The sequence below is a fragment of the Scardinius erythrophthalmus genome (genome assembly GCF_964197995.2).
Source record: "Scardinius erythrophthalmus genome assembly, chromosome: 13".
Lineage (NCBI taxonomy): Eukaryota > Metazoa > Chordata > Actinopteri > Cypriniformes > Leuciscidae > Scardinius > Scardinius erythrophthalmus.
This window is the reverse complement of record NC_138233.1, coordinates 12,071,497-12,085,779: the sequence shown is the minus strand read 5'-3', so window position 1 is coordinate 12,085,779 and position 14,283 is coordinate 12,071,497. Positions and strand designations below refer to the sequence as shown.

General features: G+C 38.6%; 2 protein-coding genes across 5 annotated transcripts; both read left to right on the top strand.

The window, feature by feature from the left end:
- Positions 1-191: 191 nt before the first annotated feature.
- Positions 192-3,813, top strand: c1qtnf2 (C1q and TNF related 2). 2 transcript variants are annotated; one of them, XM_081383096.1, is made up of 3 exons: positions 192-372; positions 557-869; positions 2,017-3,239. In XM_081383096.1, the coding sequence occupies exons 2-3, from the start codon at positions 626-628 to the stop codon at positions 2,652-2,654; spliced, it is 882 nt and encodes a 293-aa protein (XP_081239222.1). In that variant the 5' UTR covers positions 192-372; positions 557-625; the 3' UTR covers positions 2,655-3,239. The 2 variants fall into 2 exon arrangements, with proteins under 2 accessions (XP_081239222.1, XP_081239221.1); XM_081383095.1 differs by having other exon boundaries at positions 210-372; positions 613-869; positions 2,017-3,813.
- Positions 3,620-14,062, top strand: nocta (nocturnin a). 3 transcript variants are annotated; one of them, XM_081383094.1, is made up of 5 exons: positions 3,620-3,665; positions 3,857-3,965; positions 4,053-4,240; positions 11,684-11,944; positions 12,829-14,062. In XM_081383094.1, exons 3-5 carry the CDS (start codon positions 4,054-4,056, stop codon positions 13,713-13,715), a joined length of 1,335 nt encoding a protein of 444 aa, XP_081239220.1. In that variant the 5' UTR covers positions 3,620-3,665; positions 3,857-3,965; position 4,053; the 3' UTR covers positions 13,716-14,062. The 3 variants fall into 3 exon arrangements, with proteins under 3 accessions (XP_081239220.1, XP_081239219.1, XP_081239218.1); XM_081383093.1 differs by having other exon boundaries at positions 3,647-3,673; XM_081383092.1 differs by having other exon boundaries at positions 3,647-3,665; positions 3,857-4,240.
- Positions 14,063-14,283: the final 221 nt, after the last annotated feature.

Genomic DNA, 14,283 nt, shown 5'->3' with positions numbered 1-14,283 from the left:
GTCTATTCAACATGCAACTCATGCCAAATTTCTTTTGCAAATACTCAGAAATGTATTTGAAGGCACACTTTACACAGCTCTTTCTTGTAGTTTTAAGCCATTTTTCATTGTTTTATGGCCTGCAGAACTAAAGTATAAAAGTCTGACACGTTTTCAAATGAATCTCCTCCCCCAGTTTGTTCAATTACATCATGGATGAACTATCTGGCAGAGCATGTCAGTGCTAAAACTGGGTGGATGCTTGCAAAGTTGTGTGGAGGACATGTAAGATACAATCGTTTCACAAGCCTTGTTTATATTCTCTATTTTTGATTTTGCCGAAAGGGCAGCTGGACCTTTCCTTTCCATTGCTACGCAAATCTCATTCCTCTGGTGAGGGCTTTTTCCAATGCATGCTTTAAATGTGTTGTTAAATTGTGTACTTTGGTCAGCTACTTATATTTACAACCTAATTAAAACCTAAATTTTTACTAATAACTGCATTATTCACAACCTGCATGTATATAATGTGATTATTGGTGCTTGTTTCCGTGCACAACTCTTTATGTGTATACAGGAAATCCATGGAAATTCCCCAGAACACAAATCTGGCCCCATCTGCTCTGTTTGCAGGCACAGCTGCATCATGCATCAGTTACCACTGGCTGTTTGCCTGCTGTCTCTGTTCTCTGTGACTATAGACTCATCTAAGAAGGGACGCAACTTCACCATCCATTCATCTCAGCTTAGCTGCAGTTTGCCAGGCCCTCGGGGTCCTCCAGGGAGCCCAGGTACAGCAGGTCCCAGCGGGAGCGTAGGCAAGATGGGGATGCCAGGTGTTGATGGCCAGGATGGCAAGGATGGTGACAGGGGAGAGAAGGGAGAGACAGGTACCGTATATTGTGCAGCTGTAATACCATACCTAATGAAAAATACAGAGGTGGACAGTAACAAAGTACATTTACTTGAGTACTGTACTTAAGTACACTTTTTGAGTATCTGTACTTTACTTGAGTATTATTTCTTCTGGAAACTTTTTACTTTAACTTCACTACATTTGAAAGACAAATATCATACTTTTTACTCCACTACATTTCTGTCAAGGTCCTTGAGTAGAAAGTAACATCAGTCAGTGGATGATTTTGGTTGCAGGGGTTGCATTTTGGTTGGAAATGAAAGTCGGGTTGACGTCAGAACCCTGCATCTGATTGACATCAGAACCCAACGTCAAATTGACATTGGATATTGATTGAAAATAAAAGTCGGGTTGACGTCAGAACCCGACTGATGTTGGTTTCTGACGTCAACCCGATTTTCATTTTCAACGTTGGATTTGGTTTTCTAAATGCGAATTTTGTCACTTTTTTGGAGCACACTAGCTTATAGATAACAGTACGGCTAACATATTCATACTAAAAGCCAAAAAACTTTAAATAGGGCAGTATTTGAGGGAACAGCCATTTGGGTGTCCGAAACCATCGTGGACGTTATTGAGTGACTTATTCAATCTCACACTCAATCCCACTGGAACTGTGTTCTAGAAATAAATGTGATATTGATATGAGGGTAGGCAGTCATAGATTCAGAGGCATAAGGTACTTTAAGTATTACATTCAACAATGCAACAATAATAAAACAATGCATTGACATTTACTTTTTACTTTTGATACTTAAGTACTTTTAAAAACGAGTACTTCTGTACTTTTACTTAAGTAAAAATAAGTCTTTACAACTTTTACTTGTAACGGAGTAATATTTTACCAGTAGTATCTGTACTTTCACTCAAGTAAGGAAGTTGTGTACTTCGTCCACCTCTGGAAAAATAATATTCGAAGTATTCAAATTTGTATTTTTACCTCATATGTATTAATTTTTATTGTTTATCTATAGTATCTCTGTAGTTCAAGGTCACAAGGTATATTTAAGTATAAATATGAAATCACATTTGGATTTTAAACAAACAAACAATGAAAATCAAATGGGTGAGTTGTTTCAGATTAGGTGGTACAAATTTGTGAATATTTATTCACATGTCAGGTGAACAGGGTCGTCCTGGGAACCCTGGAAAACATGGACAACAAGGACGCCCAGGACTTGTTGGGAAGGCAGGGCCAAGGGGGCTAAAAGGAGTGCGTGGAGCACCTGGTGTGTCTGGAGCCGCTGGGATCAAAGGAGAGGTGGGAAATAAGGGGGAAACTGGTGCCCCGGGGGGCTGTGACTGTGGAACAGAGGCACGATCTGCTTTCTCTGTGGCGGTAACCAAGAGCTATCCCAAGGAACGCACGCCCATTCGCTTTAATCGGATTTTAATGAACGAGGGTGGTCATTACAATGCCACCAGTGGCAAGTTTAACTGTGTAATTCCTGGTGTGTATTACTTCACATATGACATCACGTTGGCTAACAAACACCTGGCAATTGGGCTTGTTCAAAATGGCCAGTACAAGATCAGAACATTTGACGCTAACACAGGAAATTACGATGTGGCCTCAGGATCAACAATACTCAGACTGCAAAAAGGAGATCAGGTCTGGCTTCAGATCTTCTATTCAGAACAAAATGGACTGTTTTTTGATCCATTCTGGACTGACAGTCTTTTCACGGGATTTCTTATTTTTGCTGATCAGGTGGCTCCAAATGAGGCAAATATAATGACAAATTCTGGATCATCCTGAGTGAACTTTTTATATTTGTCTCGAATCCATTTTATAAAATGACCCCCAATAAACCAGTGTTTACAGATCCACCACATCAGTATTAGAGCAAATTGAGGGATACGTATTACGTATGAACAAACGAGTTGTCAAGACCTAAATCTATTCCTTATGTATTATGGAAAATTATTTTCTTATAAGTATTTTGCAACCTTGACCCTAATAGGCTCCTAAAAGTCAAAACGACCTTTTACCTCAGTGGACTTCTAGCCACGTTGTACTGTTAGACATAAATGACCTTTGACCTTCTAAAAGCCTGTTCTGTTAATAATTGTTTTTTTCTCTTTCTATTGTTTATTTACTTTTCATATCTAATCATGTATTCCACTATGGTTCAAAGGTTTAGTATGACCTTGTTTTATTGGACCATGCTGTCACTAGATTTGTGAAACCCTCCTTTTGACGTGTCATTTTGTCTAAAAATAGCAGTCAAACATGCTGCTGTCATCATCTAATCAATACTAGGTTCATGAGCAAAAACACTGCTGACATAAACAGTGCAGTAATTAAACCTGCGGTCATTCAGGTGATCATTAAAGGATATGTAAATACATTATGCTTATGGGTTATTTATCATGCAGCAATAAGCAGTCTGTCCTCCTTCATTTCCCACTGCAAAGTCAGTCTGTACACACGAATTTTAGATAGACATATTTTAACAGAACGATGGCCTTTCGTTTTATTAAAGCTGTAACAAGTTCAGCCATTGTTAAACCTAAAAGGTAGGCTACGATTGATTTTCCTTACCGGTTAATTCTCACTATTACTTGAAAATCATGTAACCAAATATGGAATGTGCGTTTGGAAACCCGTACAACGTGCGTCAATGATGACGATATATTTTAATTTCCATACGCCTCAGCACTTTCGACTCTGATTGGCGGGAGTAGCTCTAAGTCCCTCCCATTGTCCGGCTTTTACTTCAGAAAAGGCACGGGCTGTCCTTTGACAATAGGGCTAAACCATTCACTGGTGTGTAGGTGAATGTCGTGTTATAACATCTTTCTATTTTGTATCTTTCCTTAAACGAATTTGAGATTTGTTTCAAATGTTGAACTCTTATACATAGCATAAATATTTTATATATAGAATGACTCAATAAATGATGTGATTTTACTAGTACATGAAGACTCAATCTTCTAATCTCCCCTATCAAAATATAGTTCACGTGTCACCCTGGAATGTGACGACGACACACTTCTACCGGCATTTTTCCATACAGCGAAAAGACTTTAAGTAATGTTCAAAATGTATTTTACAAGTGTTTTATAGGTTAGTAAACTTATTTCTTCCGTATCCATGCCATAATTTGCTCGAGTGAATCAGTTTAAACCGAGGTTCTGGGTCTGTCAACCTAAGAATGATAATGCATCCCGCCCGGCGCTGCTCATCGCTGCTTCACCGAGACCTGGCCGCAGTCTGTCTGTCATCACTGGGGGCACATCCAAAGAAATCCGCTCCTCTGAAGGAAAGCAGCCTTCCGAGTTCACGACTCTGTCCTCCAACCAGGTCCAACTCCTCACCCGTTCTTCTCGGTTCTTTACAAGGTAATTTAATTTAAGATTCAATCACATATTCCTTTGCTAAGACTGCGGTTGTGTCTCACAACCAACGCAGTCAATTCTGGCTAGAAAGGCAAAGGAATATTCATATTCGGTTTTGTGACAGTAAAATCAGTTACATGTTTTGGGGGGTGGGGGTGGGGGTTCAGTGTGAGAGTAATGCGGATAATCGTAGGAGACACGTGCCTAAATTTAAAGAATGTAAGTTAGTTGAGTGATCATCGTAGCGTGTCCCTCATCTCATGCCACAACTAATGACTCATGTTCAGTAAGTGTTGACTGTCACATCCTGAGGTGTGGAAACATATTGCAGTTTCCCATGACCAATCCCTAATAACCGTGTTGATTAATTTAGTTTATAAATGGCTTTTTTGGTCTTTATTCAGATGCATTTAAGTTAAATTAACTTAACAGTTTTTAGTTTTTTAATTTGTTTTAAGTTTTTTAATTGTCTAACAAATCTGCCACTGAAGAGCAGTGTTTTAGTTTTTAACAGTTGCATTTATCTTTATTCTTCATTTCAGCTTTAGTTTGAGTGATTTTTAGTATAACTTAAACTTATTTCAGCTCGTTGACAACTATGCCAATGCAACATTTCTAGTTTCCATTTTATGTTTAATTTGATATTTTATCTATTTAATAACATTTTATTTTTAATCTAATATTTATATTTTACTTTAGCTTTAGCCTGAAAATTATTTTTATTAGTTTGAGCAACAACACTGCTAAAAAGATTTTAGATTGTATTACAGTTTTTGTTTTAAGAAAATGTCTATATGAAGAGTTCAGATGGAAAAGCCTCTAAATAAGTGGCATCTGAAATTTTCTTCTTGAATGATAGCCTAATTTTTATCAAGCTTGTTATTATTTAAGTTCAGTAATTTCACTTAAATAGCAATGAAAATGACCTATTAATTGTCATTTAAATGAAATTACTGAACTGAAATATACGAGCTTGATAAAAATTATCATTCAAGAAGAAATGGCACTTAGAGGCTTTTGCATCTGAACTCTTCATATATGATTAAGTTTTTCTCAATATTGTTAGTTGAGTTTGGTGTTCTGTACTTGGATCTATTCTAGAGTGCGTTCAAGGAAACTTGATAGTCCTGCTAAAGGTCAGTAAACAGTGCAGCATATACAGGCCCTAAGGGTTCGATCCCTAACAGTTTTTCCTTGCTTATCTGAGTGAGATATGTTCTCTTGACTTGTGTTACATTTATCAAACTGCATCCTTTGTGCAGTTTCCTTGTAGCATTAAACAGTAAGGACACAATGTTAATGTCTGTGTTTAGCTTATGAAAAGATGGAAGGTAACAAGCACATACTTTAAACCAAAAGCTGTTGTTAACCAGCAAACAGAAAAGTAATTCTAGCTCTGTGTGAACAAAGCCCCCCCGCAGGACCGCTCTTGTGTAAGGGATTTGACCTGGATCAGGACAAGGTCTGGGAACAGTGATGTTATGTAATTTTGACTGAATAAGCAAGTAAAAGCAGCTCCAGCAATTGTGTTAGTATTAACACTAACAGTGAGGTATAGTATAGTAAAAAAATGTAGTCTGCCTCGACCCAGATTCCACTCCAAAATATATTTTACAGGGTTTCCGCGGGGATCTTAAAAAGTCTAAAATTCTGAACTTTAAATTTAAGGCCTTAAAAAGTCTTAAAAATGGCCAGATTTTCATCCTAGGTCTTAAATTTAATTTAGTCAGGTCTAAAAAAGTGTTTACCCTCGTTCATTTCCAGAAACGCTGGCCACAGAAAGTTATTACAAAGTAGCAAAAAAGTATCGAGTTGTAGCCTACAAAGCGGAGCCCTAGAGCAGGGGTCTCCAACACATCGCTTGCGTGCTACCAATAGCTCGTGGCTTGATATGAGCTAACGTTAGCTCGCCAGAGGCCGTTCACATATCACATTTTGGTCACTTTAATCATCTCATCATTTCCTCTCTAAGTTATGATCAACTATGATCAACTAAAATCAACAATAATTGTGTTTTTACAGTATAATATGCAAAAGTACAATTTTCTATAAAAAAAATCTCCCTCTCTCTCACACACACACATCAGATAATTCTAGATAGATAGATACTCTAATGATCCCGAGGTAACTATCTAACTTGGATAGTGCGTCGTGTAGGTGTTAAATTTCAATCTTTATGGTCTTAAAATGTCTTAAAAAGGTCTTAAATTTGACTTACTGAAACCTGCAGAAACCCTGATTTTAGAAAGAGCTCATCCCCAAAATGGCTTAATTATCATAGAGATGAAGAAAGTCAAGTGTTTCTTCACCATTGAAGATGCAAATGTAGATGGGACTGGGAAAATCCATGATTATTGACTACTAGACAAAATATTGGGGTGTGTGTTTCTCCCAATGTCTGTGTTGATTACGGCCCTGGTCCAAGGTGAAGCTTCTCTTTAAATGTCATTTCAATAATGACAGCTGGAATAGTTTTAGCATGTTATTATTACAAATATTTTTATTGATTTTTCCATTTTCCACAATCACAATACACAGAACCACGAACAACATTAATTCTGGATCTACATACTTATTCACACATCAACATACACACCCCTGCAAAAAAAAAAAAAAAAAAAAAAAAAAAAAAAAAAAAAAAAGGGGGGGGGGGGGAATACACATAATAGTACTGATTATACTATACTGGCCAATGAAGATTCAAATAAGATAAAAAGGGCTGCCAGACCCCATAAAACTTTGCAGAGGTACCTCGGATAGTGTATTTAAGATGCTCAAGTTTAAGACACGACATCACCTCAGTGACCCAGCGTTTGTAAGATGGTGGCAATGCCTTTTTCCAACTGAGAAGAATCAGGCGTCTAGCCAATAATGTGGAGAAAGCTATGAGCTCTATCTGATTGGTTGTTAGCTGCAATTCAGTTTTAGCATGTTATTGAATACGGGGCTCGGGGGCCCCTAGAATCGTCAGCACCTTTTGCACCGCTAGCGATGGCCTTTGCCGTAAGCTTGTAAGATATGCTGCTGCTGCTTAAAAATAGACGTACATAAATCCTGTAGCAGGTCTAGGCAGGTGGAGCTGGGGGAGGTGGAGGGTTTCAGATGAACTCTGAAAGCGCGCTGCAGGTCTAGCTTACAGCAAACAGTGAACCAGACTATTTAAATGTTGAGCATTGGTTGCAGGATCAGCAGAAGCCAATCATCTTGTCATGCGGTAATGATGTTATTACTTGCAGACTGCAAGTAAAGGACCTATCAGCCAGCACCCTCTGGAGTTTCATAAATGAACTAGATATTCAGGCATAGTTTTTAGGTTATAGTTGGTGTGCTGTGCATCTTCATACCTAATGAAATTGTCAGCGTTTCTGTTAAAGGTGCACTGTGTAATATTTAGGAGGATCTGTTGACAGAAATGCAATATCATTTACATAACTATGTTTTCAGTAGTGTATAAAGAAAATACATAATGAACCATTTTATTACCTTAGAATGAGCAGTTTCTATCTACACACCCTTACATGTTAAGTCGCCATTTTGCGCCGTCATGTTTCTACAGGAGCCCTAAACTGACAAACGCGTTTTGTCACTATGTTGTTCTTCCTGCAAAGAAACTAGCTAAAGTCAGCGAATAAAACACTGACACAATGATGAACAAGTAACAATAATATTCGCAATAACATTTCGTTTTACTGAATAATTAGGTAAACATAATTTCTTTGTAAAGAAACCTCATTTACTGGCTACTCTCTGCTGTCTCAGACGACGACATCTTGGCCACCGTAACTTCTGTTGGCTGCAATTCGCAACCTCACCACTAGATGCCGTTAAAAATCACACACTGCACCTTTAAATAGAGAATAGCTTTATATTTGGTCCCTAAAATATGAAGTCTCGCTTCATGATCTTATATAATGAGTCAAATGAAGTGGTAAATGTCTGAGCTTGGGGAGAGAGCTCAGCGATGTGTAGAATGAGCATCAGTTATGTAATGAGGCTTTATAATCTCTTCTTGTTCTTCCAAATCAACTGAATATTTTTTCTCTGTTTTAGAAAAAAAAAAAAAGGGTTGTTTTTAAGAATGAAATCTCAAAAGAACTGCATTTATTTGAAACAGAAATGTTTGTAACAGTATAAAAGTATTTATTGTCAGTCTTGATCAATTTAATGCGTCTTTGCTGAATAAAAGTTTACAATTTTTTTAATTTCTTAAAAAAAAAAAATCTTACTGACCTCAAACTTTTAACAGTATGTAGAAATTATCAACCAAGATTAATAAATGCTTTAAATTTTTTTTTTTTTTTTTTTTTTTTTTTTTTTTTTTTTTTAGTTCATGAAACCTAAAGCGTGGACGAAAAACGAATTGAACTTTACTGTAAAATGTCAGTGAAAAATTGTGACCTTATTATATTCCAGACAAATGAGCCACACGGTCTTCCTCAATCCATAGATTAAATTAGGCCTGAACAGTTCTCTTTACCCACGTGCATGGCTGTGTGCACATGTATGCGCAGGCATGCATCGGATCCCTCTCGTGATTTTCAAATGAGTCATTGTTCAGAATGAATGGTAGGGGAAGCACAGACACACTGGTTCATTCAGGAACCCCTTTGTGTAGTTACACACACGCAGATACATTCGCGGTCACATCCACAGCCCCCAGAATCTTCGCATACGAAAGCAAAAGAGCTCAAAGGGTGGATGCTAGTGTTCTCTCTGTCTACCAACTTGTGTTTTCACTGACCCACTGATCGGATACTGGATCATCACTGAATTAGCCCTGGACTCCCACAAAGTCAAAGTGAAGAAGACTGTGCCTTTAGTTGACCTGCATGCATCGGAGACATTCAGTGGAAAAGGAAAAAATAAGAGGTAGTTTTAAAAGACATGCATGTTTCTAAGTGTTTTAGACTAATATTAGTCCTAAATGTTTGAGAAAGTGACTGTACGGACCATAGACATTGAATAGTCATTGATTTAGTTACAGTGAATGTGTCTAGAGATGGTGAGTTTTAAATTAGACAGGATGACAAATCAGATTTTTTTAATGCTGATACAATAGATTAATGTGGCGTACGAATTTAAAATGTAATTTGTTGCTTTAAATTATGGGTGATGTGTGGTTTAAATGATTACTAAGCAATGACCAACCTCACCCATGAACAGCCCTGATTATTCAGTACTTGACTATTCCATTAATAAATGGAAAATCTTTACTTGTCACACATAAATAATACCAAGATGATGCTTTTCCGATATGATGAAGACATAAACAACCACATACATACAAATAGAGAGACATTGGAAGTATGTATGTTTCTCTTGGAGGTAAAGGAGGAGACAGAGGTGGAACAGGATGAATCAGATGAGATAAATGAATCGAAATCAGTATTTAAATGAACATAATTACACTAAGTATAGTTAAGTATATATGTAAACTAATGTTCAAACGTTTGGGGTCAGTAGTGGTTTTTTAATGTTTATGAAAGAAGTCTGTTATGTTCACCAAGTCTCATTTATTTAATAAAAAAAAAATACAGTAAAGCAGTAATATTGTGTAATTCTGTTTCAATTGAAAAATAACTGTTTACTATTTTAATAAATATAATATATATAATATACTCAGTGTCACATGATCCTTCAGAATCAAGAAATCTTAATTTCTTTTAGGAATCTTTGATGAACAGAGCATTCAAAAGAACATAATTTCTTTGAAATGTATGCATTTTTGTAAAATTATAAAAGTCTTTACTGTCACGTTTGATCAATGTTTTGCATCCTCGATGAGTAAAAGTTTCAATTTCTTAAAAAAAAAAAAAAAAAAAAAAAAACCCTTACCCCAACCCTATTAGATTAAGATGAAAATGTGTGCCACTAGTCATGCAAAACTTGCTCCTGGTTCTACTGTGTTTTTGGTGGTTGCCAAGACAATGGCAAATGTGAACAATGCTATGCTGTTGTTGCTAAGGTGTTCTGAGTGTTTTTTAGTATGTGGCTGTGCAGTTGCTGGAGTATTCTGGGTGTTTGCTAAGTGGTTGTTAACTGGTCTAAGTCAAATGAGTCAAACGAGAAGCTTTTTATTCTTTGCTAGATAAAAAAATGTATGTCTTGACTTGAGTTGGGAGTTGCTTATTAAAGTAATAGAAAACCTCTCTTTAACAAGCTACATGATTTGAGGTATCAGACATGCTTGTTAATACGCACCAAGGGTTGAATTAATAAAAGGTTTATTGGTAACACTTTATTTTACAGTGTCATCTATAAATTATGCATAATTACATGCTACTAACCCTAAACCAAACCAAACCCTAATCCTAACCCTATAGTAAGTACAAGTAGTTACTTAATATTAGTGTTAAAAAGACACCTTATAAAGTGTAACCAGTTTATTATATATATGAGCAACAGTAATAGTGATTCTCGTGCACACAGTGAGCACTAATAAAGATTGCTTTTTCTTGTCCACATTAAGATCAGTCAGTGTTCCCTATAGCGCAGTTTGTTCTCGATATTGTGTCTGCGAGTGAGGCTGTCATGACAGACAGTAGACGGTAGTTTCCACTGGATGCAGTTAACCCATTGTCCATTAATAAGATGAATAATTTACAGAACTATCTATAACTAGCATCCAATGTCTTTGTTTCCATTGAGGTTTGATTTGCTAATAAGGTTATTGAAATATCGCCTATAGAGATAGCATACAAGCTAACAAACATGCAAGAATGGTGACTCGTAACTAGTTAAACCTCTTTTGAGGACTAAAAACAAGCCCAGACAGATGCCGACAGCCACAGACATCTCTCTAGTTCCCAAAAGAATCAACCATGCAATCTTGTGAACTTATCAATGCCTTTAAAGTGCTTTTCCACATTTAAACAATACACTGCAAGGTAGCAAATAACAATCCAATTTTGTTCAAGCTGTATGAAGTGTGCATATTTTGTTGCCATGCGGCATATTATATAACAGTACTTGGGCCTAATTTATCTGCACTTTAAATAACCACCATGTGCTGTCATCATGCCACTGTTTATATTGTCATACAGAGTGGAATGGATGTCACACTGTTACTATTTACATCTTCATTGGCTCCTGTTTGGTTTTAGTGTCTTCTTTCACACACTGTGTGTTGCGTTTATAAAAGTGAGTGACGGCAGTTTCCGCATTATAACATGCTGAGTAATCTAAAACTATTTTTTTACTAATTTGCATATGTATTTTACATGCAGCATTTATGTCCTCATATTATTTGATTTTACGTGCAATGTTTGTAAAATGTATTTGTCACACTGCGGGACTTTTAAAGTGAACTGCAAAAAACGATTTATTTAGTCCAATTAAAGAACCTATAATATACCTATATGTTATTATGAATCTGTAAAGTTTTCCAAAAACTGTTCTCTACAACTATGCCAGAGTGTGTGTAACGTGTTGTGTGTGTGTTTGCAGTGTGTCAGATGGGCAGTAGCAGCAGCAGTAGACTCTTCAGTACTCTGGCCCAGACTTTGAGCAGCGCTGCATTGTCAGACCCACATGTGGATCCTGACGACTACGAGTATGAGCAGGCTGACCCAGACGCGCTGTTGCGTGAGTGCGAGGAGGTTTTGAGGAACCGGCCCCCTCGACTGCACCGAGGCTTTACTATGACCAGAGCCTGCTCTCTGCAGAACGCACCCCTCCGCATCATGCAGTGGAACATCTTAGCACAAGGTACGGTCTGTCTGCTTATGTCATGTATTTGATTCCTCTTTGACAGCCAAAAATCAAACCCTAGTACCTTCTTGTGGCCCCAGTTTAAAAACCCCTTGCTTGATCTTTATATGAATCTAGGGCCCCATCCACACTACTGCGTTTTAGTTGAGAAACAGAGAATTAAAACGAATACGATCTCCGTCCACACCAGCGTTTTAGCTGCGTATTAGAATTGATCTCCGTTCACATTAAAACGACTGAAAACGCGGATCACGTGACCATTCACCAACACTGGGCATGCGCATGCCGGTGTAAACCTAGAGACTTTCAGACATAGACTGTAAAAAGCTTTCAAACATCAAAATGTAATTTATTAATATGCATTTTTGTGTCAAAATGACATATAAACATCTTTTCCTATTCTATTTTGCCTGGAAACGCTTTCAACACGCTTTAAAAATAGGCGTCGGTTCTATTTCTAGTATGCACGCGTTTACCGTGCGAGCCGCGTCTGAGTTGCGGCAGTTTACTGTAAGAAACTGTTCCAGCGGGTGAAGTTTACTGGTACTGAATATTACTTGTGTATACACCCAATCATAGAGCCGAGCGTGAGCCTCTGCGTCATCGTTTCTAAAGTCCTCCGTTTTGACCCGTCCACACTAAAACGCCCTCCGGAGATTCAAAACGAAAAACGGGTCGGCAGCGTTTCTAAACTTCTCCGTTTTAACCGTTTTAGTGTGGACGGGAGGTGCAAACGTAGCAAAAGGTCTCCGTTTTTAAACGAAAACGCAGTAGTGTGGACGGGGCCTAGGACTGAACACACTTCACCTTTAACTGCACTGCTACCATATGATGCTCAAAAGGTGACATAAACATCCTTCATTTTTCTTGTGTATCTGTAGCTCTGGGTGAGGGCAAGGACGGTTTTGTGCGCTGTCCGATAGAGGCGTTGAACTGGTCTGAGCGGAAGTATCTGATACTGGAAGAGATCCTCACCTACAGGCCGGATGTGCTGTGCCTGCAGGAGGTGGACCACTACTTCGACACTTTCCAGCCTGTGCTCGCCAGCTTGGGCTACCAGAGCAGCTTCTGCCCCAAGCCGTGCTCTCCCTGCCTGGACGTCCACAATAACAACGGCCCCGACGGATGCGCTCTGTTCTTCAACCGCCGTCGCTTCCAGCTGCTCCACACCGCTCACCTCAGGCTCTCCGCCATGATGCTCAAAACCAACCAGGTGGCCGTCGTGGTGACGCTTCGCTGCCGGCTCACGGGTCGAGTCTTCTGCGTGGCAGTGACGCACCTGAAAGCGCGGAGCGGCTGGGAGGCGTTTCGTAGCGCGCAGGGGGCTCATCTCCTCCAGCAACTCCGCGAAATAACCGCACAGTCATACCCAGAGATGGATCAGGAAAACCGGACTAGGGTTGGGGAAAGCGAAGAGGGAATTCCGTTGGTGGTATGTGGGGATTTTAATGCGGAGCCGAGCGAGGAAGTGTACAGGCGCTTTATGACTTCTCCGCTGGGGTTAGACAGCGCTTACAAGTGTCTGAGTGAGGACGGCACCACTGAGCCGCCCTACACCAGCTGGAAGATCCGGCCCAGCGGAGAGAGCTGCTCCACACTGGACTACATTTGGTACTCGGAAAGAGCGTTCCAGGTGGACGCCGTGCTCAGGATACCGAGCGAAGAGCAGATCGGGCCGGACCGGCTTCCGTCGTACCATTACCCCTCTGATCATCTGTCACTGGTGTGTGACCTTAGCTTCAGTCAGCAGCCTCATAGGCTCATGTAGCTGTCAATCAATAGGAATCTACTGTCTGAATGTGAGAATGCATTATCTGTATTTATTCACATAAACTTTATTTTTACCTACTTATGTAGGTCTTAATGCACCCCTGTGCACATTAGTTTCCTTTGAGATTAATAATTATCATGCTTGTTTGTTGTTCAGAGGTTGTGCAATATACTGTAATTTATTAAGTGCTAAAGGATGATCTCAGGAAGACGCACATTCTCAATTAAAAGGTTCCATAAGTGAAAGAATGTTTATATTTATATTGACTGTACTTTTTTCTTTTAGTAGCACTGTAATCAGCAATATGTTTGCCACTGACCAATAATACAAAATATAATAGTGTACTTTAATTGTGTGGTGTCTCATTCTTTAATGATAAGCAAAGCTGAACTGGTTTGGGAAATCTAGATCAGTCCTCCTGACACATTGCAGTAAGTTTCCTATGGTCCTCTTTGCCGACTGAATTTTTTTTTTTTTTATTGTATAGTCAAGTTAATAATGTCTAATATCACACCATTTTACCATATCTGATATGAATACAATCGTTATGTCTAATGTCAGCTTT

Bases quoted from the DNA above. Each gene is read 5' to 3' on its own strand.
- c1qtnf2 (XM_081383095.1), top strand. From the start codon at position 626: ATGCATCAGTTACCACTGGCTGTTTGCCTGCTGTCTCTGTTCTCTGTG. The intron at 870-2,016 runs GTACCGTATATT...TTCACATGTCAG, and splicing joins GGGAGAGAAGGGAGAGACAG to GTGAACAGGGTCGTCCTGGG.
- nocta (XM_081383094.1), top strand. From the start codon at position 4,054: ATGATAATGCATCCCGCCCGGCGCTGCTCATCGCTGCTTCACCGAGAC. The intron at 4,241-11,683 runs GTAATTTAATTT...GTGTGTTTGCAG, and splicing joins TCTTCTCGGTTCTTTACAAG to TGTGTCAGATGGGCAGTAGC. The intron at 11,945-12,828 runs GTACGGTCTGTC...GTGTATCTGTAG, and splicing joins GTGGAACATCTTAGCACAAG to CTCTGGGTGAGGGCAAGGAC.